The following is a 26695-nucleotide window of genomic DNA, read 5'->3' on the forward strand; positions in this document are numbered from 1 at the left end:
GTTTGATTCTGTGTTTTTAGTTGGCTGCTATCATATGAAAGTACATGCAATTTGTACTAGTGAACATAATGTAAACCAGGGATGGAGGACAATGGTGTTTCATTTCACCATATTTCAGAACTATGCAGTAGAAAGTTTTGTAATTACATTGGAATTTAAGCCATATCATTTATTAATAAAACAAAAAAAATGACTAGAAAACAAGGAATTCATACTTCATCTATTAAAATGTTTCAAATAAATACATAGACATTTCTGCAAGATCCAGCTCGATCCAGTTACTATTAATAGACATAAAAAGATACATAAACAGTATGTGCAGCCATCACAGTTATGATTGGTACAGTTATGTAACCTTCACTTGAGTAGAAGCACACTACAAGATTTCATGGAGATTCCTTGAATTTAGTCCAAACTTACCATCCCACAACATTTTGTAGGAAATGTGGGAAAGCTTCTTAGATATACTGTCATTAGATTTTCGTTAGATCTCTGAATTTGTGTGGCATACCTTAATAATACAAAATCTTTTATTGTTTGCACTTGTTTCTTGTGTGCGAGTTATAACATTGTGGTTGGGAAAACAACACTTCTTCAGGCCTTACAACAGACCTAGCCAGAAACAGGAATGTTCCATTATGTAAAGCATCATTCCCAGAGGAAGTGAGCTAGAACTGGACTGCACTAGATGCCTTGTCCAGACGGGGTGATGCGCTCCTGAACCACCAGGTGGAGGAGATGGTTCTGCTCAGCAGAGAGAAACGGCCTGCGGGGGAAAAACACACAAACACATGATCGATATGGAAAAATGGAGAATGAGCAGCAGTGGAAAGGCTGCTAAATCCCCATCACATGAAGGAAATTAAATTTTTGAATGCTCACCATAGTTCAGTCTGAAGAGACTTGAGGGACTCTGTGTCTTTCTCCTGGCACGCCATCTGCAAAACAGATCTGCCGTTACACACTGCACAAATAAAACCCTAACTGCAAACACAGATCACCTTGAATCCTAGCCTGTCCACTTTTATGCTCCTTTATGACTCTCTGCTTATCTTTCCCCCAACACAGATCAAACCCAGTCATCTAGAACAAGTTACTTTCCAGTATCTTTTCCTTTAAAGGCACTTAAGATCCGACACCACTGTCTTATCAAACCAAACGCAGCAAACTCAAATTGGAAAAACATATCTATAGACAAAGGAAGAAAAACACCAGACTCATTTAATCCTTTCATGAGTAGGCCATGTGGGATGGTGATATTTCCTATATGAGGCAGCTAGGACCAGGAAATCCTGTGAGCTGTAAGTGCGTAGATTCTGTTACTCACCACGACTGACTGGAGGAGCAGGAAAACATTCTCAGGCAGGAAGGTCACTGAAGGGAGAGGGCAAAAAACATGCTCATACAGCTTTAAGTATATATAACAGTATATTCCTGGGATTTATGATGTCTTCTCAGTGAAATGAGTATGTATATCATAAATATATTAGTTACCCTGGCTGTGAGGGTCGAAGGACTCCCATGCGTACCTCTCCAGGGTCTGGGCATGTTCTGGTAGCAGCTTCTGAGGCGGAGGCTGCACAGGAAAGCAGCAAGGGTGGCTCATGTAAATGACTCAATGTTTTCAGGACCCAAAACATGCACGTAATTCTTTATATTGTATTGTTCTTACCTCAAGCAACATCAGCAATAGCACTCTGGAGATCTCACACTTGGCCACAATGTCCAGAAACGCACCTAGGAGGATTTGAAGTCGGCATGGAGGATACAGAGGAGAGAAATAAAGACAGTTCCTTATTCAACAGTTCTGTCAATCATTGTCAAGTCAAATGCACCTTGATAAGAAAACAAGAAGTGAGACGCTGCCTCTAGACACTGATCCTGGAGTCTTTTTAGGTAGTTCCATGAATGGTTAAAGAAAACGGTTCTGAACTTTAAGTAGACCTTTTCAAAACATTACACATGTTTTCATGCCAAACTTATTTTTGAGAAATTGGATGCAGCCTCTAGTCAGAAACTCTTAGCTAGCACAAGTCACTGGGGAACCATTTCACTTGATCGCATACAAGCTATCCCATTTAGCTCCATAATCCATAGTAATAAAAAGCAGAGTAATGGCACTGCTTGGCAAGACTTAGATTTGATTTTAAGAAAAATTGTTCCCAACGGACTTGCACTGGCATTGCCAAGGGAAGTCTGTTATCCATTCCTCAAAAACTACAACACCGGCATTCATTTTTTGGATGTTGTGAAAGAAGTCTTGGTCAGGGATCAATAAGATGGGCTTCTTCTTCTGTAGATTACAGCCGATCAGAGCCTCACCAACAGGTGTGCTGGTGCCTGGCAGCTGCAGTCCTCTCTCCTGGCATATAAGCTGCATCTCTGTTAGCACTGACAAAGCACCGTCATAGTCACCTGCAAAACAACACAGGCATACAAGCTCTTCAGTTGCAGGCAATCAAGTGAAATATGTTGTATATGCACACAGGTAAAAAGACAAAACAAAATGCATTAACAAACCTATCTGACGTAAATGGACACACTGAACTCACGGGTGAGGATTTTACACGTGGCCATTTCTCCCATAGACAGCAGAGCTTCAATAGGAGTCTGTGTCTGCAGCTCTGCAGCCCTCTGGTAGTGAACAATAGCCTCTCCTGGTCTGTTCATCTCCTGCATGAGGTGAAGGATGGAGGGAATGAGGAGGGAGGGGTAGAGAGGACAGGGGATGAGAGACAGACAGACAGACAGACAGACAGACAAAAAGTTAAGATTCAAATTTCATATTCACTTCACAGAGTAACAAAAGCACAAATCATGATCATTTATCTCTGAGCCGCTGTTTTACCTTAAGCGCGTTGCCAAGTTCTAAAGACAGGCTGGCTGCCATCACTGGCTGGTTCATCTCAATGTACACCTGTGAGCCATTTGTAAAACAGCATTATTCTACTGTCTCTATAGGAATCTAGGCAAAAGGGCAATATTGGAATGTACAGTAAATTATATTCTACAGATGTGCAATATCCTAGTCTCTTGCATTTTGTTCAGACATATTCAACAAAAATTGCCCGCAGGCCACAAATAGCCTGATTTTCATCATAAGTTTACTATTACTACTTTCATTTTCCATATATTTTCTGTAACTGATGCTTCAAGTACTAAAAATGTTATCTCAATAAAGAAGATTAGGAGTCACATGCTACCTTGATGGCAAAGCTGTAGCAGTTGAGTGCAGCCTGAAGGTGCTCATCAAAGCCCGGGGCTTGCAGCGCCCTGTTCTCCTTCTCAGAGGAGAGGAAGAGGCGGGCAGCGTCTGTTAAAGCCAGGGCCTCTCCAGGAGCGTTGAAGAGAGTCTGCTCACACCTGGATATACAACAACAGGGTATAGACAAACAACAGATGCATTAGGCAAGGCAACAGTAAACATGAATGATGCAGGCTCCCTCTGGGCCAATTAGTAACAAATACGTCACCTTGTGGTTGTTTATAGTGTGGGACAGGAATAACTGAAGAGGAGCCGTCACTCAGTGGACTGCGACTTTTGAGATGTACTTCACTGACTGCTTATTAAATCTTTTTAGTTTTGACCTGAAATTGTAGCACTCTCCTGGGGCCAATCAGGGTAAGATTGAAAATACCGGAAAAATCAAATCAGTGTTGTATGAGATACTGTGTGTGGCACATGGACAAATGAATGAACGGACGAATAAACAAACAATGTTGCACTACCCATGGGGCAATCTGTGAAATTCTGAAAATGATGGAAATCAGTAGTGAGGTGTATCAATCCACATTTTGTCAAAATCTGATCAGTAGTGTTTGATGGACCTTAAGGCATATGGTTCTAACTCCATTTTCAATTTTATTAACTATGGGATCCATTTAAAACGTTACTGCTCCTGAACCCTTCTAAATAATAAAAAAAAGTAGCCTTTGGGTATTTGCCATTTACAATTCTCTCTGTCAATTCTACATTGAAACAACAGAAAATTCACCAGTTACTAGAGGAATTGGTTATAATTTTGTGAGCAGCGTTAGACATCGGGGTGATTTAGGTCAATCTGGCAAAAAGGGAGATGAAGTATGAAGTGTGGATAAACTAGGCAGCACTGTCTTACCGTGCCATGGCGAGGTTACAGAAGGCAGCATACTGCAGGCAGTCCTGCTGCTTCAGCTCCTTGGCCAACTGACCTGCAGCACAGAGGGGAAACCAGGTGAGACACAGACTGATAAATAATCTCTATCCACATGGATGGAAAACAGCAGGTAGGTGAAGCTGTCAGATGCTGCTGTTGATGTCACGTCGTGAACGGACAAAACACGACAGCTCTATTATATTATTGACAGTTTATATTATGTCGGGTGAACTTGTGGAGAGGGACTGTCTCTTACCAAACTGCTCACTCGCCTCCGCTACATTGGGCTTCCGAAGGAAACGTCTGCGACAAGGAAATACAAGCCTGTCACTTTACAACATTTCCATGGCAGTCAACGTCAGCTAACAAGCTAAAGAAAGGGGTGGTGAATGTTGTTAGCCAACATTAACATAGCTAGCATAACGTTAGCCGTTAAATAACGCCGCAACTCTATTTTGTTCCGTAAACTGGACTGACTAATGGAAATATATCAACACAATGCTTGCTAGCGGGATAACTGAACATTTACACGCAAAAAACCCTACAAAGTGACATGACAGTGATAGGTAGTGTTAACGTAGCAGGCTAGCTTAGCTTGGGCAGCCAAAGGTAGCTGCGTAACCTAGCTAGCATTATTGCCTGGTAAGCTAAATAGCAAATCCTGATATTCTGGTCCCCTCCCCTTTGACCATACGTGATTGAAGAGGCAATTTAATAAGGTCTTACTTTTTCAGTTTATTTGAGACTGCACGGTATCTCATCAGAAAATCACCCTCTGCAGCCATGATCACAACAGAGAAACAAACCAGCAAACCAAACCAGGAAGTCCAAGTGACAGAAGCGTTCCCATTGGCTTGTAGAGTCCAAACCTAACAACTTCATTGGTTCGTGTAAAGGGGTGGGGCTTATCATTGGAGGAACTGCCCAAAGAAGGAAAATATCTAATACAGGTTACAGAACTTTTGCCTTTAATTGGTAACAGGTGACATAAGACAGGAAAGCAAGGACAGAGAATTCCAACTACTGATATCAATATAAGATTTATAGCACACAGTCTGATGATTCAAAAGTTCTCATAGACAGACTCAAATACTCCTTCATCATGGCTGTGTGGTGTCTGCTCCACCTGTGGAGGGAGAGTGGGAGACAGGTCAGCAATTGAACATTTCATCTTGTTGGCCAGATAACTAGATATTGCATTGCATTCCTCTTTTACACAACGTGTGAGTGGATATTTAAGCTCACAATGACTGTTGTTTCTGGTTCCTCTGACTTGGACTTAGCTCTCCTTTCTGCTGCCTCTGTGTTGGCTGCTGAGTGGTCCAGCACATCATAGATGGACCTGGGACGAGGCTCTAGACTCTGAGAGCATAAATATGAATATATATGGAGAGATGACGAGGAAACAAACAGTGCACAAGAAGGTATGTTTTTTATCAGCTGAAATATTTCCAGCTGCACCGATGGGTAGAAAGGTGTGCTTACGGCGTAGACAGAAGTAGAAGGAGTTGTTACGGCATCTTTGTTATCTTCCTCCACCTCTTCCTCCCTGCCTTCTTCCCTGCCGTCTTCCCTGTTCTGCTCTCTCTCTCTTCTACCTGTGTGGCCACTGTCAGTGTTTGAAGTCACATTATCCTGGAAATTAGAATTTGATACATCAGGGGCACAATCAGTGACATGAACTGGATGACACACAGACACACACACATACTGTAACTGAAGCACGTCAGGATGCTGTGGTGTGTTGTAGCACTCGAGTCTATCTTGAGTCCCTATTTTGATGACTTGTGACTCGACTTACCCTTGAATATTGAAGACTTGAACTTTGGGCTCGATCACTGTAGACATTTTTTCACATGTTTACCCTGTAATTGTTCCTGATTATCAGGTTGGTTAACAATATACAGTATATAGGCCTACATGTAGATTTAGACCATGAAGACTACCTTACAACACAACCACCGATAGGATGATGTAATAGTGATCCTGAAATGGTGATAGTTCTCACTCCCAGGTAGCGCCTGGGAGTGAGAACGTTGTGATAGACGAAGATGGCTCCACCACGTATTGTGAGCTTCATGGATTTTTACATAAATTGGCGTGAAAAGTAGTGCCACATGTAAAACATACAAAAGGACAGTTGAGGAAAAAAACACTCAAATTTCAACCAGAATCCGTCCAGGGCGCACCCTGAAAAGTTCTGTATTGAAATGTTCTTTTAAATTTGTTCAGCATGGATTGCTTGAAGTCAAATTGGTTACTCAGAGTCAGACTCTGACTTGAACACTGAGGACTCGGGGACTCGGCTCAGACTCGAGTCCCCATAACGCAATGATGGCAAGTCTGTGACTGTTTCCAAACCTCCGCCAGGTTTCTTACCCAACGTCCTGTGAAGACGTACACCGAGCCAAGCACGCTGACAACGAGCAGCACAAAAGTGAAGACGCACACAACGATGATTCCTTTGTATTCCAACATGATCGACGGCTCCCAGTAGCCCTCATCTGGAAAACACACACACACACACACACACACACACCCGTCAGTGTCAGTCTGTGTCAGGAATGCAATAGGAGTGGATGGCAGGATTTGGCTGAGATATTCCTCATGTGTCAAGCAAGTAAGCCACTGGCTACACTGTAAAGATATTCCAGATCAATTTGTGCACATGTTGTGATTCACTGAATATAGTCTGTGTGACACTTTCAGGCTTAACAAAACCACGGATGTCTTTTGATAGGCATCCCTACGTGATGAAGAAGCGATTTGTTCAGGCTTTCCGAGATTTCGAAACATTATTAATGTCATATGTGCTCGTACTCTACATGATAGCAGTCCTTTTCAGAAGAAAGCTCACACCCAGGTATCACTTCCAATTTGAAAAATTCCTGCAGAGAAGAACTGAAGAAAAGAGCAAAGTCTGTTTCACATGGACCACAAGGTAGCCCTTTTTTTAGTTTTACTTCTTCTTCACTGCCCTAAAATATCACTTCCAGCCTCTTCTTTCATTCACTTGCTCACCTTTCACCAGAAGAGCCCAGTAAGCGCTGGCTGTTTTATACTCGCAGCGATATTCTCCTGAATCTCCTGAATTCACATTTTTCAGCTCCACACTCCGTTTTTCTTCATTGGCACCCATCTCAGAGACTGGAATTCTGTGTATCTCTTTGTTCTCGGGGGTAAAACACTTCAAGGCGTCTCCACTTTGGTTGACTGGCTTGACCAAAACAAAGTCAATGTGGAGATCTTCGCCTGCCAGGGCCAACCAGACCCTGTTCCCCAGCCGTATTTCTGTGAAGGGACACAACAGAGAGAGAGAGGCTGAGTCTGACACTGAAGAGAACATATTTAGAGATAGTTTACACTTTGTGAAAGCTGTACAAAGCTGTATAAAACTTCATCCAACATCCAAAATAGCCTCCATAGTCATGCATAAGTTGTGAGGACGGCTTACCTTGAGCATCAATTCCACAGCAGACAAAAAGGATGAGAACTACAAATATCCAAGACGACATGGAGGAGCGACGACAAGATCCTTGAGTTTCCATTTTGTTTGTTTACAGTCCTTGTATCAAAGTGTGTGTACCAAATCTTGTCCGGTCTTCAGGAGCTCCAAACTGGGACGCCCAGTCTTCTGAGAGGGGATTGTGTCAGTGTGTCTCAGTTTGTCTTACCCTCTGGTTAAGTTGCAATATCAGGGGTTCCTGTTTTTGGCAAAGCCACTTCCTCAAAATTAAGTTATTTTTCTTGTAGAAAACATGCACTTTGATTCAATGGAGACATTCAAGGAGCCAACATTCAGATAAAAAGAGCAGTTACAACTGTTTATTGAATAATATATAAGATAAAAGACAGAAGAATACATCTAGTAAGTAATACGTAACACAAAATAAGAGTCAAGACCACACCACACTCTCTTGTGTGTTGGGTTAACAGTCAGCTTTTTGTTGCATTTGTTACGTCAGTCTGTAGTTGTGAGGTGCAATGTTGGCTTTCCTCCACAGTGAGACAGTGTTGGAGAGACGCAGAGTTCGAGCCGCCACAGCACCTCCTCATATGGTTGCATAAAGAGAGAAGAAGAGAGAGACTCAGGCGGGGGGAAAGAAAGTCTGGAGTGTGTGTGTGTGTGTGTGTGTGTGTGTGTGTGTGTGCGTGAGAGAGAGAGAGAGAGCGAGAGAGGGAGAGAGAGGAGAGCGAGAGAGAGAGAGAATGGAATTCTGGTGAAGGTGACAGATTGCCTGTTAATATGAACCAGGTGTTGATGCTATAGTGTGACTTCTTCACCGCAGCAATTCTGTCTGTCTGTCTGTCTGTCTGTCTTTCCCCCTCTTCAGCCCCCCTCCACCCCTCCACCCCCTCTCCCTCTGCCTGACTCTTTCACCGTCTTTTCTCTGGCAACATTGGTGGCCAACTCTGACCTCACATCAGCCACAGTATAAAAACAGACAGAGAGAGAGAGAGAGAGAGAGAGAGAGAGAGAGAACTGGAATAACATCTGGATGCCAGTCAATAAAGAATAATTCATTCCATTTTTATATCCCGGCTCCCACTCTCCTTATCTCCCCCTCCTCCTTCCTGGAGTACAAAATATATCAATCCTTTACCTAGAACAAAAACACTGATAGATTAGCACTCTGGTGAAAGATGCATGGCATTAGAATGGTATTTTAGAGTTCTTTCTAAAAAAGAATTGATGTGTATTGAATATACTTCGTTATCGTAAATTACCTTAAATGTAATGTTGGGATATTTCAATGCAAGTAAGGGCTCCGTACTAAAAAGGATGACTCACAGTCACTGATTGTGTGTTTTCCAAGCAAAACCTTTTAAATCAAAGTTAGGAGTAACTGCTGGTGTTGTGTGTAATTGGAGTGGAGTAAAAATAGAGTATTTGCTTTGAAATGGCAGTGGATTAAACATTTAAAGTCCCTCTGAAATTACAATACTTAGATATATTACAGGTTCTTCAAAAGCCTACCAAAGTACAGTAGCCTACTTCCTAAGTCCTGAGCTATTAGTGCTTCAAACTTGAAATCCCTCATGCATTCTTTTACCTGGCAGAAGAAAAACTACTGGATGTGGACAGCATTGTTTATAGGCTTGGCATTGTGTGTTGCCCTTGTGAGGGCAAAGTTTAGAGGGCAGATGAAGGGAACCAGACACAGATCAAAGGAGCTATAACTCAGGTCGCGGGGAGACTGTTCTGCATTACTTTAGAAATTTGAGCCGACAGTATAGAGTGATATCATAGCCACTGACACATATCTGTCTCTTTCAGAGGGATAAAGAGGAGGAAAGGAGGAGGAGAGACATGACAACAAGGAGAGACAAAAGAAGAGAGGTAAATCAGAAGATTAATCTGAGAGAAAAGAGAGAGAGGAGGTGCCGCACATCTGGCAGCAGCTGGATATCAGTGTGTGTGTGTGTGTGTGTGTGTGTGTGTGAGATAGAGAGAGAGAGAGAGAGAGAGAGAGAGGCGGGGGTGTGGTGGGGTGTGAAGAAGTGCGCACGACAGCTCTCTAACCCTCAACAAATGAAGAGTTTCTTAAGTGGCTCCGCACTGCCCTGCCATGTTCTCCTCCTAATTGCATTAGAGTTGCAGGCAGAGGGGTGGAGAGAGGGGCAGAGAGCAGAGAGAGAGAGAGAGAGAGAGAGAGAGGGGGGCGGAAGAAATAGAGAGGAAAGACCTGGGCGCTGACGGAGTGGAGAAGGGAGAGAAGCGGCTGCATCTGGTATCCAACCTATACAGGAAAAGCTGCTGAGACCCAGACCTGGAGCTGAAGCATCATCATTTCAAGTTGTGAGTACTGCCTCCATTTCCAAAATAACTTCCAATCTCCAGTTTGTAACTTTTTTTTAAATGTTAGTTTCCAAAGTTTTCATTTACTTGCTCAAACAATATAGTTACACTGTCATTTCTGCATGAGCCAATCTGGGCCCCGTTGCCCAAAAGCAAAAGCATCTTCACAGTCTAGTAACCGGTCCATGACTTGATCGGCAGGTTGTATTGATAAGCTCGGCCATGTGTTTGACAAGCCGTATCCGTCAATCCTGCTGCTAATTCTCACTGCGTCTCTGATCTGCTGTCCAAGTGAAAACATGTAGAATGCCTCAACAGTGAGTCACCAGCTTATGATCGTCCAGCATGATTCGACGGGTCGCAGCCCGCCTTCCAGATTTTGTCATCTGGATGTGATCCCGCTCTTTCTTCTTCTGCCGTCCTCTGTCCGGGTCGCCGGCCCTGATCCCCCCTCCTCCTCCTCCTCCTCCTCCTGCTCCGCCTCCCTCGCTTTCTCCACTCATTCTCGGAGTCATGGGATTAGAGCTTGATTGTAAAAACTTCCTCTGAGTTGTTTTGATTGGATTGCGGTCATTCTCTTCTCATAACGCCCAACAGGCCCAGCTGTCCCAGGACAAAAACAGACTTTTTCTTCAAGTCTTCAGATCGAGTAATTGGATTTGCTAAATGAGATGGGTCACAAGACTTGCCTCTCTCCTGCTCTGACCCCATGTCAATAGTGATGTCCTTTTATTGGCTTATATGGGTTTAAATTTTAAAGACGGTTTGGTTGAAGACACATGAGCAACTCTGCATGGATGATGACCATATCACCCTAAAGATGTGTGATGTTTTCAACCCTGATGCACCCTATGGGTTTGCTGGCCTGTGCGCAGGGAAACATGAAGCCTGGGTTTCTTCACTCCTTCTTTTTCTTCTTCTCTCTTTCTGTTTCTTATGTGTTCTGTGAGAGAAAAAAAAACACTTTTTGTTGAAACTCATTGGGTTATGTTTTTTCTTGCCGTTTTCTAAAGGGGTGTGTCCGTCTTCTCATCATGGCTCCTCCCACTCTGTTGATGGCGCTGACGGTGGCTGCCATGGCAACTGTGGCGCATTCAGCTGGCGAGGAGAACGAACTGGATTATGGGTACTGGAACTACAGAGAGGGAGGTAACCCAGCGGCCTGTGTTTGATCTGCATCACAGACTAGATATGGGCGCTGTAAATCACTGTGTGACAACATGTTTGATGTCGTGTGGGTTAAAGGAATAATTTATCGGTGAGCTGAATGAAATGGAGCGCTTTAAGATGCATGACGTCGACTAGGAAATTCTGCAGGGATGATATAATTGTAACACATGTGTTGGCCTGTGTGGATATTAATACTCATAATTTACTGAACCTTTTTCCCCCCTTGAAATAAAAGGCTGGTGTGTGTTTTGGTTGCAGCTGACAGTGTGAATGTGGCCTCGGTGCGCAGTGTGACCAGAGTTTTGGACGCCTGGGGGAAACGCATCTTCAATGAGATCAAGACCTTGCTGCACTCCCAGCCCAGCACACTGCTGCCTGACTACTCCAGGTATTTATAACACCCCCGTTACTCCCTAATGCCTCCTAGAGTTACTTCACCATAAGACTTTGTCAAGCAATGTCTGAGGAGCCTTGGCTGGCTAAATCAGTTTCAGCTCTTCCGTCACTTCTTAAAGGACATTTTTAATTACTTTTATATGGTTTTCTTTACCTCTTCATACCTTTTACTACTACTTTCACGACTACTACTACTGCTACTAGTTGGTCTGGCTCCAAGCTTTACTGCAGATCTTTTAACCCCCTATGAGTCAGTGTGCAGCCTCAGATCCTCAGGATGAGGAAAGCTAGTAGAATCATCACCATCTTTTAAATCTTTTGTTAAAACTTACTGCTATAGACTTGCTGATGTGATTATAATGATTTTACCATCTAATCTGATCTTTTTATCTTATGCTGTCTGTTTTTGTTTTAAATTATTATTGTTATTGTAGTAGTAGTAGTGGTAGTAGTAGTAGTAGCATTAACATTATCATTATGATTAAATTAACTGATCCAAAGGCCTGTCTTAACCTAATATAGCAATGGCATTGTAAGTGATGTTAAATTGCTCCTATCCTAGAATATATTGATGACATATTGATATCCTAGATATATTGATATATTCATACAAGTACACTGTACTTGCATGAAGATCTTGATCAATTTGGCACCGTTTAGAGGCAGTGAAGATGGACAGTTATGCCGATAATTCTAAATAAATTCACTTGTTACTGCACTCTATGCTTCCCTAGTTGTTAAAATAACTTATACAGGAAACACTGTTCCTTATTGCCTCAGAAGTGTTTCCAGTGCTTCAGAGCAGTGTGTTAAGGTGTGAGCCTCCTCTGTGCGTCCTGCAGGGTGCGCCCTCTGTCCGAGTCCGTCAACGACCTGTTCAGAGAAGTCTCCCTGCTGCACAGGCGCATCACCGAGCTCACCCATCGCCTAGCAACCCTGGAACCGTTCCTCCGTCGCCACGGCTACCGGGAGGAGCGGGGGGAGGCGGGAGGTGGCGGCGGCGGTGGCGGCGGCGGCAGGGGCAAGGCTCCGGCACCTCAGAGCATGAGAGGGAGAGTGGAGGTGGCCAGCCTGGCCCGCTACACCCCGAGGAACATGGTGAGGGTGAGCCCACCCAGGAGGGGCAGGGTGCTGAGGAGGAGGAGGGTGAGAGTCCTGAAGAGTGGGGGAGTCAAGGTGCTGCAGAGCGAGAGATAGACACATCCATCCACACATACATACATAGATAGATGGATAGATAGATAGATAGATAGATAGATAGATGGATAGATAGATAGACTACCAGTCAAAAGTCTGGACACACCTGAATGTACTATGTTTTTCATTATCTTAAAGCCATTTTGATCTAAAGTCTTATGCTTAAATGCTTGACATTTGTTTCTTAGACAAATATAAATAGTGAAGTTGATCCTATATATGAATTTCTTTCCAAAGCCTTTGCCTTTCCATCAAGGCAAAGGGCGGCTACTTTAAAGAATCTAAAATATAAAGATAGTTTTGATTTGTTTAACACTTTTTGGTCACTGCATATTTCCATTTGTGTTATTTCATAGTTGTGATGTCTTTACTATTATTATAAAATGTGGAAAATAGTAAAAAATAAAGAAAAATGTGCGCGTCCAAACTTTTGACTGGTAGTGTATAGATAGATAGATGGATAGATAGATGCTAGAACAGAGGGAAGTGTGGAGCGGGGATGGAAAGTTTGCGGTGGTGGTTTGTGAAGTGTGAAATAAAAAACAGGCTCTGCAAATATTATATAATGTATGAAATCTGATATTTGAACTGTATAGATTTTTTTTTTTTTTTTGTAATATGACTCTTGTATTGACACTGCTTCTCTTTGTGAGATCAGGCAACTATGCATTATGGTTTGTATCAGCCAATGGAAGAGCTATAACATCTTCACTAATAAACTCTTGTAATTATGATGTCACTTTTAATGTCAGACTGTGTGAGTTTGGCGATAAAAGAAGAACATAAACAAACTTAAACCTCATTCTTGTGATTCTCCCACTTCAAACAGACCGGTGAACAGGCTTCCTATGCAAACTACATCTATTAATAGACTCCAGTGGTTTTTCAGCCTTTATTTCTGGGGGGTCAACATTCTCAAAATCAAAATCAAAATTATTTTTTTCCCCCCTGCAAGCCCAAATTGATTTCCCCAGCTATTGGGTTTGCTGATCAAATAAAAGTCACCCTGCTTTTTAGGCTGCTAACCTACATTGAAACGCATTGGATTTTCCAGTAGTGCATTGGCCCTACAGGCGTGACTTTAGCCCCGCCTTCCTGCCTACTCCAGCCTGATAAAACCCCAGAGAAGAAAGGAGAGGAGAAGGTAGTGGTAGTCCATCTGTACCTGCACACCGTCCCTCCGCTCCACAGTAGCCGGATGCCATGTTTTTGCCACAGGGTGTCAGTGCGCGCCCGCTCCCGTATTCAGATGTGACATTACACTGATTCATGGAGGCTTGATCTTTGTTTTGCTCAGCTGAAGTCACGAACGGCCCTCATGGAGCCAGCAGGGGGGGCCTATTATCTACTAACATAATTATATTGTTTGTGCGTGTATGGTGATAGTGTGTGTGTGTGTGTGTGTGTGTGTGTGCGCGCATGTGTGTGTGTGTGTGTGTGTGTGTGTGCGTGTTGTGGTGGGCACTGGGATCGAACTTTGTGCCTTCATTAAAACTTTGCCAAGTGTTTCTACAGCAACCAGTTTCTCCCTCTCTCTCTCTCTCTCTCTGTGTTCCTCTTCTCTGACTCTGCTTGTCATCCACACCACAGACTGCAGTATGGCATGTTGCTCTTCTTCTTCTTCTCTCTCTCTCTCTCTCTCTCTCTCTCTCTCTCTCTCCCTCGCTCATTTTCAACCTGCATCTACACACACTCTCCCTTTCTCGGCGCTTGTCATCCTCCTTTGTTTCCCTTTGATTCTCCTGCATGGGGTTTCATCCCTCTTTTCATACTGTAATCTGCACATCATACCCCCCCCCCCCCCACCTTCTCTCTCTCTCTCTCTCTCTCTCTCTCCTCTCTACACCAGTATGTGTGGGCGTTAAGCTCAGGCTGTACTTTCCATTTTGGTATTGTATTGTCGATGCATTGTTGCGTCCAATCCAGTAAGACGTTGGCGAGTATACTGTACAAATCTCTCTCTCTCTCTCTCTCTATCTCTCTCTCACCCCCACCTCCCCCTCCCCCCCTCACTCTCTCTCTCTGTCTCTCCCCCCCCCCCCCCCATCTCTGGAAAAAGAGCCAGTTGCTAGGTAACAGTTAATTGTCAAGAAGTAGTTACATGTGTTGCAATGCATCCTGAGATTGTTGGGTCGGCGCGGGGAGCGGACAAGTAAGCAGAATATATAGACGGCTGGGAATGAGCGAGGGAGCGAGGGAGGGAGAAAGAGAGAAAAGACAGAGATGCAGAGGCAGAAAGAGAAGAGAGAGAGAGAGAGAGAGAGAGATAGCGAAGACTGACGAGTGGATTTTAAGACGGAGGAGAGGAGATGGGTGTAAAAGTGATTAAAAGATTAGTCCCATCACAGTGTAGATGCTCCCCTTGTTCTGTGTCAGTGCTGTTTGCAGGCTTCCAGGAGGACACACATGTTGAAAATCGAAGGCACATCAGTGCATTGTGAACCTCCTGGTTTCTTTAAATAACCCCTGTTGCTGGACAAGGCTTTCAGAGCAAAGAGAGTCTGAGGAGCGAGGGGGAGTTTTGGTGGCTTTCATCTCTGCTGCTCTGCTCAGTTTGCATCACTCCTCCTTATACCTCTCCCCTCTCCCCCCGCTCCCTCTCTCTCTCTCTCTCTCTCTCCCTCATTACTTCTTTTTCATTCTCGCCGTCTTTCATTCTCCCGGCCTACAAAAGCACCTTTCCAACATCTTGAGGAGCCTCACTCTTATCTGAAAGCGCTATTTATGAGAAAACAGAGAGAGGAGAGGTACAAAGGGAAGAGGCGATGAAAGAGGAGCGAGAAAGGAGAGAGGCGAGACGGACAGACGGCTGCGCACAGAGTCTGGCAGTAAAGCGGCCGGAGTGAGATGAGGAGTGATCCCAACTATTGACATATGGAGCATAATAGTATGGCCTATAACAACAGATATACCAGTGCGTTTGAATGCCAAATGTAAATAGGACATACAAGAAAAAAACAATCCCACTGCCTGCTGCCAGCGCCTGACCAGAACAAATGTCAAAATAAATGTCAGATCATTATTTGATGAGAAAAGAATAAGAACAAGACAAACAAGTTTGAGATTTCTCATTTTTTATTAATACTCAACACTTTGTTTATTACAAAGAGACAGAAGAATAATATTTCTCAGCACTTATTTTCACATTGACTGTGTTTAATTATTCTTATTTTCAATATTACTAAATATTCAATCAAATTCGAATTACTCTCTTCACACATGTAATTTCTCTCCATACAAAAATGCGAGGGTGAACTAGATTTTTGTTGTATGTACATTTTCACAATCTGTACAGCTCGGGATGGAGTTGTTATATTTTCTCTGGAAACACATAAAATAGGTTATCCTAAGAGGAAAAAGAATACCTTGTAAAAATGCAATAGATAGTCTATTGTGCTTTGTGTGTACCAGGTGATGATGATGGTTTACAGGTTTTCCTCAGCTGGTCTTTGACCAAATCAAAAGGAAATAAAAACACATCAACAAACTTTGTCTTGGCTACTTCAAATGTGCACACTATCCTTGTGAATACAACGACTGATTGCACATATCTTGGCCTTAAATCATTATAAAACAATTTTGCAAGGGAACCTCCAAATCAAAGATGTATCCCAAATAGATCTATTCTCTGCCGTTTTGTACAGTTTTTATCAAAAGTCTGTGAGCGGGAGGTAAATTATTTACATACAGCATTATAATACATGTACAGTAAACAGTTATCTCTCACACACACTCTGTCTCTCTCCCATATGAGTACACACAGAGGTAATCAAGCGTATGTATTCAGGCACATACAACAACAGAAAGTATGAAACATACTCAGATATTCAAAGGAAAAAATAGGAAAAGTATTTGAAATGAAAAAGGTTGCTGCTTCTTTAATGACAAAGAATGCATTAACCAAGACCTCAATCTCATTCACAGGCATTTACACAAACTATCAAGAAAAATTGTTCTTCTTATAAATTGTTCTTCTTATAACATTGACAATAAAATTGTTGTCTATCCTAGTGAAAATTGTTTCATCAATTTTGCCATATTTGAGTATGACCAAAATTTAGAGTGATAAATTGGTGTCTTCTCTTGCACGAACAAGCACACACACACCTACAGTACTACATGGATCAGTATCAATGAAATTGATAAAATTCAAATATCGTTCAAAAACACCCATTTTTGGGCTAAAAGTTAAGATTGAAAACAGGAAAAAGAAAAAACTCAGAGTTTACATGCAAGTCCTTACAAACACCCTTACAAAGACTCCTAGTATCATACATACTGACTTGTCAACAAAGAGAAGGAAAATCTTCAAAAAGGTTTGATTGGGATGTACAAGTAATTAAATAGTAGATCCATTAAGACAGATTGTGCTTAGATATTTAAATTTGGTTCGGCAATACGATCGAAAGTCTTTGAAACCGAATGTGTTCAGAGACAACTGAAGTCCAGGTGAGAGGAACTAAGTGAAAATGGAGGATAGATGTCCTGAATAATAACTTGTGTTTTGATGGTAGAAAAGGATTAGAGCCATAAATTAAACACTACATGGATTAATTTCTATTTGTTCCATCTCTACCTCTGATAGAGCAGAGATGACCTGTGGGTAAGCAGTAATCTTTAATGGCGTTGAGGTTGGTTTGATGATTTCACTCAAGGTCTTTCTTCACAAAGGCGAGGCTCTCTACAAAACCCAGCGCCTGCTTTTAGTACATTCCTTATTTTCTCCCCCGCCTTCCTCTTCATGCCTCCTCTCTCCTTCAGAATATCTGCATTTCACAGAATCCACCCAGGACCTTGGACTTGAGAGGAAGGCAAACTATTCCATTCATCAAAATCTCCGCATGTGAAACCAATTCTGGTCCCGTGAAGGGAGAATCAAGGTTATGTACAAATATTTTTTTTTTCTTTTACGTTGTTCAATGTGTTCTGTGGACATTTTCAGTTTGATGGTGGGAGAAATGACTGTTTGCACCTAGAGTGAGTTACATCCTGGCTGTCTGTATGGATTGGAAGTGGAATCTAGTATTTGGTCATTAAAACACAGGGAGGGAACGAACACTGTCACATAGCCCTATGAGTACAAATCCCTTACTCCTGTAATATTTACTCCATCCTCTAACATTTCCAAAGTAGTCATATTTGTGAAAGGATGTGACACATTGGAGAGGTGAGTCAATACAGTATGAATGGGACTAGGTGCGAGACTAGGTGCTTGATGTGATTTAGCTGGGAATATGACAACGTGTGAGACGATGAACCCGCTCCGGCCTTTTTACACCAGCGGAGTAAAAAAATGCTCAACACCCGGTCCGCTTCCACTCCCTCCACTTCTCAAATGCGACCTCCTAATATGGCAGGCAGGGCTTATAGCCGTAATCATGAAATAATTAACACGCCAGGCTGTTCATCCCGGCAACAGAGGCCTCGCTCCAAGAGTCCATTATGGCTGTGTCCCGAACAGCAAAACTGTCACGGCCAATTGAATCAAACCCAACGGAATGCAATGAGAGCAACAAGCAGACAATAAATGTGATTTACATACATTTAGTGCATTGTTGGTTCCTGGGTCGTCCGGGATGCAAAAAAAAATGTCGTTTTTAATTGCGGAGGTTTGAGGGTGTGAGGAGTGATGAAGCTTAGAGAGCTTCACAGTAAATGATTTCAAATAATTTGACAAGCAATTATATGAGATGTGGTGTTAATAGTGCAGGAAATTTTAATACCTGTTATTTCTGGCTCTCATTTCTTTAGATAGCGATGCTCTATCATACATGACTACTCTAGGGAATGGGGATATTTGTTATTTGTCATGGCACTGTGGCTTTGACCCTTGTACTCCTACTATTGGTTAATTGTAATGTTGGGGATCCAGGAATTTAAGCTTATTCTGCTGTAGCAATTATGTTCAGTTGCTCTGTATCACAGCATCTGCTAAATGCCTGAAATGTAGATGTAAAAATGTTTATTGAGGTCTATTATGCTCATGAAATTCTAACTCCCTCAATATGCACTATTCAAATCAAGACTTTTCAGGTGGATATTTGTGCTCCCATACTCAGATATGGTACTCCTTTATGAATGAACTAGTGGGATAATTGGCTAAATTGCTTGCAGATGGATCTGTCTACCAATAGAAGAGATCTTGTGTGTAGAGAATCATTACGAATCCTGTAAGGCACATCCAGCTCAAAATGTGAGACCCACTCAATACTGCCAAGCAGAAAACGAGAGGAAAACGGCAAATCAGTATGATGATGCTGCTTCTGCAGCTGTGATAAAAAAACCCTCTTCGCAATTATAAGTACACAAAATGTACTCAGCAAGTCATGCCTTTCACATACACTTCACAGCACTCCAAATTAAGAAAAGAAAAAATTCAAACATGGAGGAAGAATTAATAACAACAAAGAAGAGAGTCCAAATTACAGGAACCCAAAAAGATCCGTACTGGATTTAATCTCGGCTTGACGATTGGTCCACCAGTCTCCTGTAATATTGGTAAGCTAGCAAAGTTAACATCGGTACAAATATATAACAACATGAACTATTTAAATAAATAAAATTTAAAAACAACCCAAACTGATCATCATAAACATTGGAATCATATTCAATAATATTATTAACATTATCAATACAATTATTATTAGTTTACCCTGTTACTTCAACAAAAGCGTTTGATTTCTCATTCATGATTGTATTTCCGTTGCTAAGCAAAACGTTTGTTTTGGTGTAAGGAACTGCAGGAGGGAGGGAAAGACAATGAGCGTGTGAAGGAGAGCAGAGATGGGAGATTTTATTTCACTTTTTTCCCCTCCATCCCTCCCTCCCTTGCTATCGTTCTCTGAGTCTCAGAGAGCAGCACCAGAATCCTCTCCTCTCATTAAAAACTTGTCTCCCACTGGACTTCGCTGCAGCTTAGCCCGCAGTGGCCTCGCTCCATTGTCCAAATTCTTTCCATTTAGTGGTGTGAGAACAACACGCACAGTACAGTGTCTCCTCATTCTTTTCACATAGAGAAGTCATCAGCCTATGCTGCCTCTCTTTTTTATCTCTCTGTTCCTCTCCACTCCTCTCTTTTCTCCACCCCCTGCATCTCTCTCTCTCTCTCTCTCTCTCTCTCTTTCTCTCTCTCTCTTGACTCTCACACGTCTGACTCAATGCTGGAGAGCTTTTCATAAACGTGTCCATTGCTGGCGCCGTTGAAGGGTCTCTGTCCCTGCCCCAAACCTAACGCGTCCCTGCCCCCTGGCAGTAGCTTGCTGGCCCCGTGGTGGTTCCCCATGGGCCCTCCCACCCCGCCCAGACACAGCTCTTTGGGGAACCTGGGGGCCACATTGGACATCACCCCAGCGGTGGCCGACGCGGGTAAATAGGAAGTCGCTCCCATGGAGCCCCGGAAGTCCCCTCCTCCTCGGCTGTTGTTGAGTAGCTGCTGCTGCTGCTGCTGTTGCTGCGTCTGTGGCTTTTTGATGTAGTACGGTTTGGCACCGTGTAATAGACACTGGTCGTCGCCGAAGGTTGGGATGAATGGGTTCTGGTTCACCTTATCTGGGTAGAGAGATTTAGACAAGGAGTAAGTCCCGGCCCCTCTGCTACCACCGCCACCACCACCACCACAGCCCCCACCTCCCATCATAGCTCTATCTCTGTCCCTCAGGTCTCTCTCCCCCACCGACCGCCGGTGCAACCCACCTTCGCCTCCACGGAACAAACTGAACGAGGAACCACCTTTCACCCTATCCCCGCCGACTCCGCCAAACATGGACGGCTCCCTTTCGCCCGCATACCTCTCAAACATGTGAGCGTAAGGGCTGGTGCCCTCCATGAAGCGGTCTTTGTCTTTCAAGCTCACGCTCCGGGGCGGGGGAAGCTGCCCCCCCATCCCCCCACCAGCCCCTCCCATGCGGCCGGCCCCCTCCCTCTGCAGGTCCACGAACGTGTCGTAGGAATGTTGCCTCCGTAACACCCTCCCGCCCGGCCCTAACTTCCTGCGCTGTGCCTGAGTCTGTGATTGGCCGGGCCCTGCGCTACTCTGCCCTCCGCTAAACACCATGTTATTATCCTCGCTGATGTTGTAAAGGTTGCTCGGTTGTATCTTACAGGAGTCGCACCGTTTGCAGCTAGCGGAGCTGGGGCGACTGCTGCTGCCCCCTCCTACCCCACTAGCCGGGCCTCCTCCTACACCTCCGCCATGGTGAGACACACTGTGGCAGTTACGACACTCCCAGTCGCCCCCCGCTATGCCTCCCCCTCCTAGCCCGGAGACACCCTTCTCCCAGCAGGTGTGAGCCTGCTGCCCTGCCGACACTGAGCCCAGCCCACCTTTACACTCCGCCTTCTTGCCTTTACCTTTCAGGAAGTCTTCCACGGGCACTAAGCTCTTACAGATACCGCCACCACTACCGCCGCCCACACCGCTTCCTCCACTTCCACCCTCTTGCTCCCACTTGGCCTTGCCCTCCTTGGAGCGGAACTGCTCCGCATAGAAATCTCTCAGGTTCTCTTTGTCTTTGCGGAATAAGTAAGGTGAAGAATTACCCCCTCCTCCTCTCTTCCGCTCCAGGGGCGGTGAGGCCGAGCGGTGTGCCAGGGGCCCGTGGGGGAAGTGGTGGTGGACGGTGTGGTGGTGGGGTCTCCTCCTGAAGCCGGCCAGCTCTATCTCGTCCTGCTCCCGTCTGCACTTGGCCGAGGCCGGCCTCTTTTTCAGGCTGTCCCTGTACTGCTTACGTCGCTTGGCGTTGCCCTCCAGGTTGCCGTAGGTGACGGTGTGCGTGGAGATATCCGACACGTCGGAGCGGATGTTCCCGTCGTCGCCCCCCGAGCCCCCCCCGCCCCCGCCACAGTACCTGTCGTGACCCCCGATGAGCCCCGTGCTGGATGCGCCTCCTTTGAAAGAAAACCTCCCGTATACATTGCTTCCCTTGAACCCCCCCTGGCCGGAGCCTGCCGGGGCGTGGCCGGCGATCAGGTCGAATTTATTGGTGTTCCTGTGAGTCATGGAGGCGCGGGGCTGGGTGGTGAAGATGGGCGTTACCCCTCCCCCTAAGCTGTCACAATCGAACATGCCCCCCTCCAACGAGCTAGCGCTGCCTAAGCTACGCGGCCTGTTAGGTGGGGGGCCGGACATACCCAGAGCCGAGGCCGGGTGGTGGTGCAGGTAATGGTCCTGGTACAGGTTGCTGTCCTTCAGGGGCAAGTTGCCAAAAGTCCTCTCCACCTCGCTGATGTAGTCACTGAACATGTTGTCCTCCGGCATGTAGGGCGGCGCTGCCTTGCAGTCGACGGGATGGCCCGCCAGGCTGCGCCGGTGCTCCTGGATGTCGTAGATGGCCGAATCGCGACCACTGTGGCTGTATTCCAGGGCGGCGTGCGGAGAGCCGTTAATGCCCGGGATGGCGGTCATGTCCTTGGCGGTGCGGAGCAACCGAAGGATGTTGGAGTGGGTGTTGTTCATGTTCATGTTCATGGTGGCTGACGGTGAGTCCATGGTTGACTTGTTTTCCTCTATTTGTACCCCATGGATGCAGCTGTAGATACCCTGGAGGCAGGGAATTGGAGAAGAGGTAGAGAGAGAGGGAGGGAGAGAGAGAGAGAGAGAGCGTGAGACAGGCCATGGGAAGAAGAGAGAAGCAGAGTAGGGGGAGGTGTGGATGAGGACAGGGTGTGAGGAAAGAAACCACCGGTAAAAAAAAAAAAGAGAAGTAAGATGTGATGGGGAGAGGGTGGGAACGGTCAGGACAGAGTCAGGAACCAGAGGGGATTTAATGGAAGAAAGAGAGGAAGAGAGACCAGACACATAAACAGACAGATGAACCAACAGACAGACAGAGAGACACAGAGAGAGAGAGAGAGAGGCAAACAGAGACAGACAGAGGCAGAGAGAGGTTAATGCATTGCCATGTTCTCTCTGACCACCCTCTTGTTTACACACTATTAAACAGTAATAGGGGTTGAGTTCATAAATGACTTCTCTCGGGGGATCAGCATGGACCCCCACAGCTTCTCCTCAGCACTCAGCCTCAGACAGAGAGAGAGCTGAGGGAGGAGAGGAGGGGCAGATCAAAGACTGGACGGATAACGACAGGGGTGTAGTAAGCTCATGGTTTTGACCGCCAATCAATAGCTTCAATCAATGTCATTTACATTCAGCTGAAAGCACCGACGTCTCTCTACCACATTTTTTTTTTGGCTTCTCCTTTTTTTTTTCGCTTTTTTTTTTTCTCAAGGAAATGAATCACGTCGTAAAAAGTTTGTTGGACTTTCTGATGATATCACAGCCAAAACGGTCGCAATCATCGTTTTTAAAAAGTCGTTATCCACGTGTGTGCATGTGTGTGTGCGTTTTGGTTGGTGAAATCTGGATTTTCAAGAGGCGAAGCCTTGCCAGTGAAGTCAAACATGCGTGTTTAAACGGGGGCTGAGGGAATCTGTGGCTGCGGCGACAGCCAAATTCGAAAGGTCGAGGGGCGCACTACCCGCCAGCCAGTGCATGGGTCAACGTTCCTCAAAGGCGCCAACTTGTCAAAAGCAGTTTCTGTCTGTCTCTTAGTCACTTTCCCCGCTGCATTCATGAATCTGAATCGTCAACTCTCTCGTCTTTTATGCCTCCATTCTCTCTTTGTGCCTGTTTTATCTCCGTTGCTGGGCGCTCTGGTGAGCGGCAGCCGCTCCAATGGGATTGTCTGTCTTTATCTCTCTACATCTGCCGCTACTACGGCTGCTGGGAAAGGTAATAGAACAGAGGTTACTGGCACACCACCACATCTATTCTTCTCTACTCTCCATTTTTCCCGCTACCTGTTTTATTTTTTATCACCCCCCTCTCTAACTGATCTCTTTTTCTCTCTCTGTATATTATTAGTCCTTTGCCGTCTCATCGCTTGTCCTTTTCTACACTTTCCACATGTGTGTGCAGTTTTTCTTGAGTGCTGCACTATCTCAAATCATTTTTTCTCTCTCCCACTGCAACTTGAGAGTTAAACCAGGCATGGAAATGTGTAATAGGGTATTGCAGATCTCTGGCTGTGGAACCACTCTTGAATAATAGGAGCTACTCTTGAAAAGTGTATGGAGTTAAAATGGATGTTGTAATGCAACTGACAAATAAAATCAGCCTCATGTGCGATGTGAGAGCTAATAGTGAAACCGAATGCTATTGAGATTACTCCAGCATGTAAAAATCGGTATATGCTTTGCATAACAAATATGCCTGTTTCAGAGACTTTCTAAAAAAGCTACAAAGACAGAGGGAGATTGCTGTCAGTTCACTGATAAGCAGAGCGCATCGCTGAAGCACCCAAGGCCAGATCCTCCTTTCAGGTTCTTTCAGGTTAGTCTGAGCAGGTGTAAACCAAGTGACACTACAATTAGAAAAACCTTCAGCCTTAACTCCAAACAGGAAAACATTTGGTGTCCTTTTCTCGAGCAAATGATAATTGAGCTCATTTGCATGCAACAACCCCCCCCCACCCCCCCACCTCGTTCTTAAAAGGTAACATTATGCAAATGAAATTACTCCTCAAGTGATTATTTGTATGGACCTGAGCAGCCTGCATCCTGAACACAGATACAGCTTGTTAAGTGACCCATATGAGTGACAGCAGAGGACTAGAGTACTACACTGCGATGAGCTCTTCCATCCACCAACACACCTCAGGTCACTGGCCAAGAATGAGCAGCATAGTAAGTGGCTTTTATTGCAGAAGCATTAGCGCACACGCAGTGGGCATTCTCAAGGTCCACAGGCTTTGCTGGATTCATTTAGCTGGCGCTGTATGAAATATTATTGTAATATTACACTCGTCTGACTAAGGCGCACATAGTAGTTCTGCTCCCACTGTATTTCTTTTCACGGTCACATGAAAGACAGGGTGTGCAAAACAAGGTTGTAAATGTTGAATAGTAGAATTGAGGTGGCGGAGGGCTTTTTGTCTGGTCCAGACTCGGGGGTTCTTTGTTTAATGACTGCCTGGGTTACAAAAGCCACAGGTAAGTCCGGTGAGTCATTCTATCCCAGTGACTGACTCTATACACGTCAAGTGCAGCCGGTAGTTGTAAAACAAATACACCTGTGATTTCTGTCAGTAAAGGTCAAACCTAAAAAAAAAAACGAGAGTAAACTCACTCTGCTGATGGAGAAGGTAACCCCGGGCTTGCCGGAGCACACGCCCATGAAGCAGAAGCGCAGCTGCCAGTAGAACAAGTGTTCGCAGATGAAGGTGATGAGCGACAGGGCCATGGCGGCCCCCAGCATGTAGAAGACCCCCGCCATGTTGTCCACGTCCAGCTGGCTGCTCATCACCTCGTTCTTCTCGTTGTGGCAGATTCCAGTCAGCCATAAGGCCTCCAGCTCCTCCATCTCACCTGGAAGAAGGAGAGACAGAGTGGAGGTTATGGTACTGATGTGTTGCTGTTGTTTGCATGTCTGAATTTGTGTGTAGGCATATATGTCTGAATGTTTGAGTGCATGTGTGTGTGTGTGTGTGTGTACGAATGTGTGCGTGTCAGCATGGGAGTGTGTATGCGTGTGAGTCTGCGCACTCGGGTCTGTCTGAGAGTGCTTGCCTGTAGGTGTCTGGATGAGTAAGTGTAAGTGCAAAAAGAGGGGACACATTTTTTGGATGGTGAGTTCACGACAAAAACAGCTCAGGTCTCATGTACGTGCAACAAACGTCGTGTTGCATTATCTTGACTGAACGCCCCCCTGAGGATCATCCTCATTAATGATTGCTTACGCAAGGCACTCGCCGCCTTCCTTGTGGTGGGAAAAAACAACTGCCTGCTGGGACTCAGCAGTCCTCGGGGAGGAAGTATGCATCGTCATGTGACAAGTGTTTCCGCCCTAAAATGTGTCCCCCTCAGTTCCACATCCCTGGGGGGACCGCTAAAGGGGGGACACACGTCCAGAGAGATTTGTTTGATCTGAGCTACCAGTCTGTTTTTGTGGGTGTTTGTCTGTCTGTGCGTGTGTGTGTGTGTGTGTGTGTGTGAGAGAGAGAGACCAAGGGGGATCTGGATCCCCACTGCTTGTGTAACATTGTTTGTGTGTATGTGTGTTTGCGCAAATGAGTGTGTGTGTGTATATTTTGGACAGTTGTTAACTAGTGTTGGCTAAGACTTGGAGTGCTTACATAATGAACCCCAGTGAGAGAAGGAAGTGCAGTGTATTTGTCTTATGATGAAGGTTTGTCAGGAGTTGTCATGCTGATGACCTCCAAATATAGAAAAATATTTCATTGTGCCAACAGCCAATAAAAATAAAAATTAATCAGGACCTCCAGAGTTTCTCTTAGTTTTTCTTGGATTATTTTCAAAACCATTCGCAGTGATATTTGATATTTGATATTTGATAATTTCTTTTTTTTTTTTTTTTTTAAAAGCCAATTTCGTTTTAATCTCTTTTGTTTATTAAGTACTGTAAACTGCAAGAATTGGTGAAAGCTGCAAGTCAAAGGACAAAACTGCAATGTCTTTTCTCACAAGTGCTTTGGCATATTTTGTTACAACTGTGATGATTTTTTGAAGGATGAGGGGTTTTATGCAATAGAAGTGACGGCTCAATTTGCCTGTCCTAGAAATATCTGAACAAAATGTAGACTTAAAAAACAAACACAAAAAAAACTTGCAATCGCATAATAGCAAAGCCCTGGACGGCTCTACTTTTTGGTCTAGATGACACTGAGGGCCTTAGACAGACTGTGAGTAATGCTGACCCCTAACACACACACCCCTCCTCCCCTCCTTTCCCATCTCCCTCTTTTCTCCTCTTTCACCCTTTTACGTCTTCCCTTCCATCCCTCTCCTCCTCCTTCCTCCATTTCTTCTTCCCCCTCCCTCCTTTGCTCCCCTCATCCTCACCTTTAACTGATCTCCAAAATCTCCAGATGTACTGGTGAGTGGTTTTCCTGTTACTAGGCCAAGACTGCTCTTTGCCTTTATCCCCCCCTCCATCTCATCTGTACAAGTGACTTACATCATGTTGACATCTGGTCCTAAC

The 26695-nt window shown here is 44.7% G+C and overlaps 4 protein-coding genes across 4 annotated transcripts in view; 1 reads left to right on the forward strand and 3 right to left on the reverse strand.

The window, feature by feature from the left end:
* Positions 1–6: 6 nt before the first annotated feature.
* f8a (coagulation factor VIII associated) lies at positions 7–5099 on the reverse strand. Its single transcript, XM_071536698.1, has 12 exons — positions 4863–5099; positions 4393–4439; positions 4119–4191; positions 3204–3363; positions 2849–2917; positions 2553–2673; positions 2323–2415; positions 1673–1737; positions 1495–1576; positions 1328–1374; positions 883–938; positions 7–766 (listed from the first exon to the last, which is right to left on the reverse strand). The coding sequence occupies exons 1-12, from the start codon at positions 4919–4921 to the stop codon at positions 685–687; spliced, it is 954 nt and encodes a 317-aa protein (XP_071392799.1). The 5' UTR covers positions 4922–5099; the 3' UTR covers positions 7–684.
* Positions 5100–5126: 27 nt separating this feature from the next.
* nfam1 (NFAT activating protein with ITAM motif 1) lies at positions 5127–7776 on the reverse strand. Its single transcript, XM_071536699.1, has 6 exons — positions 7591–7776; positions 7158–7427; positions 6516–6640; positions 5622–5771; positions 5382–5498; positions 5127–5262 (listed from the first exon to the last, which is right to left on the reverse strand). The coding sequence occupies exons 1-6, from the start codon at positions 7682–7684 to the stop codon at positions 5200–5202; spliced, it is 819 nt and encodes a 272-aa protein (XP_071392800.1). The 5' UTR covers positions 7685–7776; the 3' UTR covers positions 5127–5199.
* A 2042-nt stretch (positions 7777–9818) lies between these two features.
* LOC139658555 (uncharacterized) lies at positions 9819–12699 on the forward strand. Its single transcript, XM_071536680.1, has 4 exons — positions 9819–9936; positions 10950–11085; positions 11365–11494; positions 12345–12699. The coding sequence occupies exons 2-4, from the start codon at positions 10971–10973 to the stop codon at positions 12697–12699; spliced, it is 600 nt and encodes a 199-aa protein (XP_071392781.1). The 5' UTR covers positions 9819–9936; positions 10950–10970.
* Positions 12700–19840: 7141 nt separating this feature from the next.
* The window catches only part of grin2bb (glutamate receptor, ionotropic, N-methyl D-aspartate 2B, genome duplicate b), a 53279-nt gene continuing 46424 nt past the window's right edge, over positions 19841–26695 (reverse strand). Inside the window, exons 13-14 of the mRNA XM_071536685.1 lie at positions 24824–25062; positions 19841–22237 (exon numbers count right to left, since the gene is read on the reverse strand). Coding sequence (XP_071392786.1) covers positions 19841–22237; positions 24824–25062 — 2636 coding nt within the window. The remainder of the gene's footprint in view (positions 22238–24823; positions 25063–26695) is intronic.

Source organism: Centroberyx affinis, unplaced genomic scaffold (assembly GCF_046629955.1).
Source record: "Centroberyx affinis isolate AG114_WGS23_722 - 3 ecotype Tasmania unplaced genomic scaffold, CSIRO-AGI_Caff_v1 ptg002929l_1, whole genome shotgun sequence".
Classification (NCBI taxonomy): Eukaryota; Metazoa; Chordata; class Actinopteri; order Beryciformes; family Berycidae; genus Centroberyx; species Centroberyx affinis.

What these genes read in the sequence shown, in the direction of transcription:
- f8a (XM_071536698.1), bottom strand. Translation starts at nt 4,921, where the DNA reads ATGGCTGCAGAGGGTGATTTTCTGATGAGATACCGTGCAGTCTCAAAT. An exon ending in GCTACAGCTTTGCCATCAAG is followed by an intron (nt 2,918 to 3,203) that starts GTAGCATGTGAC and finishes AATGGCTCACAG; the next exon opens with GTGTACATTGAGATGAACCA. An exon ending in AACTTGGCAACGCGCTTAAG is followed by an intron (nt 2,674 to 2,848) that starts GTAAAACAGCGG and finishes CACCTCATGCAG; the next exon opens with GAGATGAACAGACCAGGAGA.
- nfam1 (XM_071536699.1), bottom strand. Translation starts at nt 7,684, where the DNA reads ATGGAAACTCAAGGATCTTGTCGTCGCTCCTCCATGTCGTCTTGGATA. An exon ending in ACGTCTTCACAGGACGTTGG is followed by an intron (nt 5,772 to 6,515) that starts GTAAGAAACCTG and finishes TCTAATTTCCAG; the next exon opens with GATAATGTGACTTCAAACAC. An exon ending in CTTCTACTTCTGTCTACGCC is followed by an intron (nt 5,499 to 5,621) that starts GTAAGCACACCT and finishes TTATGCTCTCAG; the next exon opens with AGTCTAGAGCCTCGTCCCAG.
- LOC139658555 (XM_071536680.1), top strand. Translation starts at nt 10,971, where the DNA reads ATGGCTCCTCCCACTCTGTTGATGGCGCTGACGGTGGCTGCCATGGCA. An exon ending in CTGGAACTACAGAGAGGGAG is followed by an intron (nt 11,086 to 11,364) that starts GTAACCCAGCGG and finishes TTTTGGTTGCAG; the next exon opens with CTGACAGTGTGAATGTGGCC. An exon ending in CTGCTGCCTGACTACTCCAG is followed by an intron (nt 11,495 to 12,344) that starts GTATTTATAACA and finishes TGCGTCCTGCAG; the next exon opens with GGTGCGCCCTCTGTCCGAGT.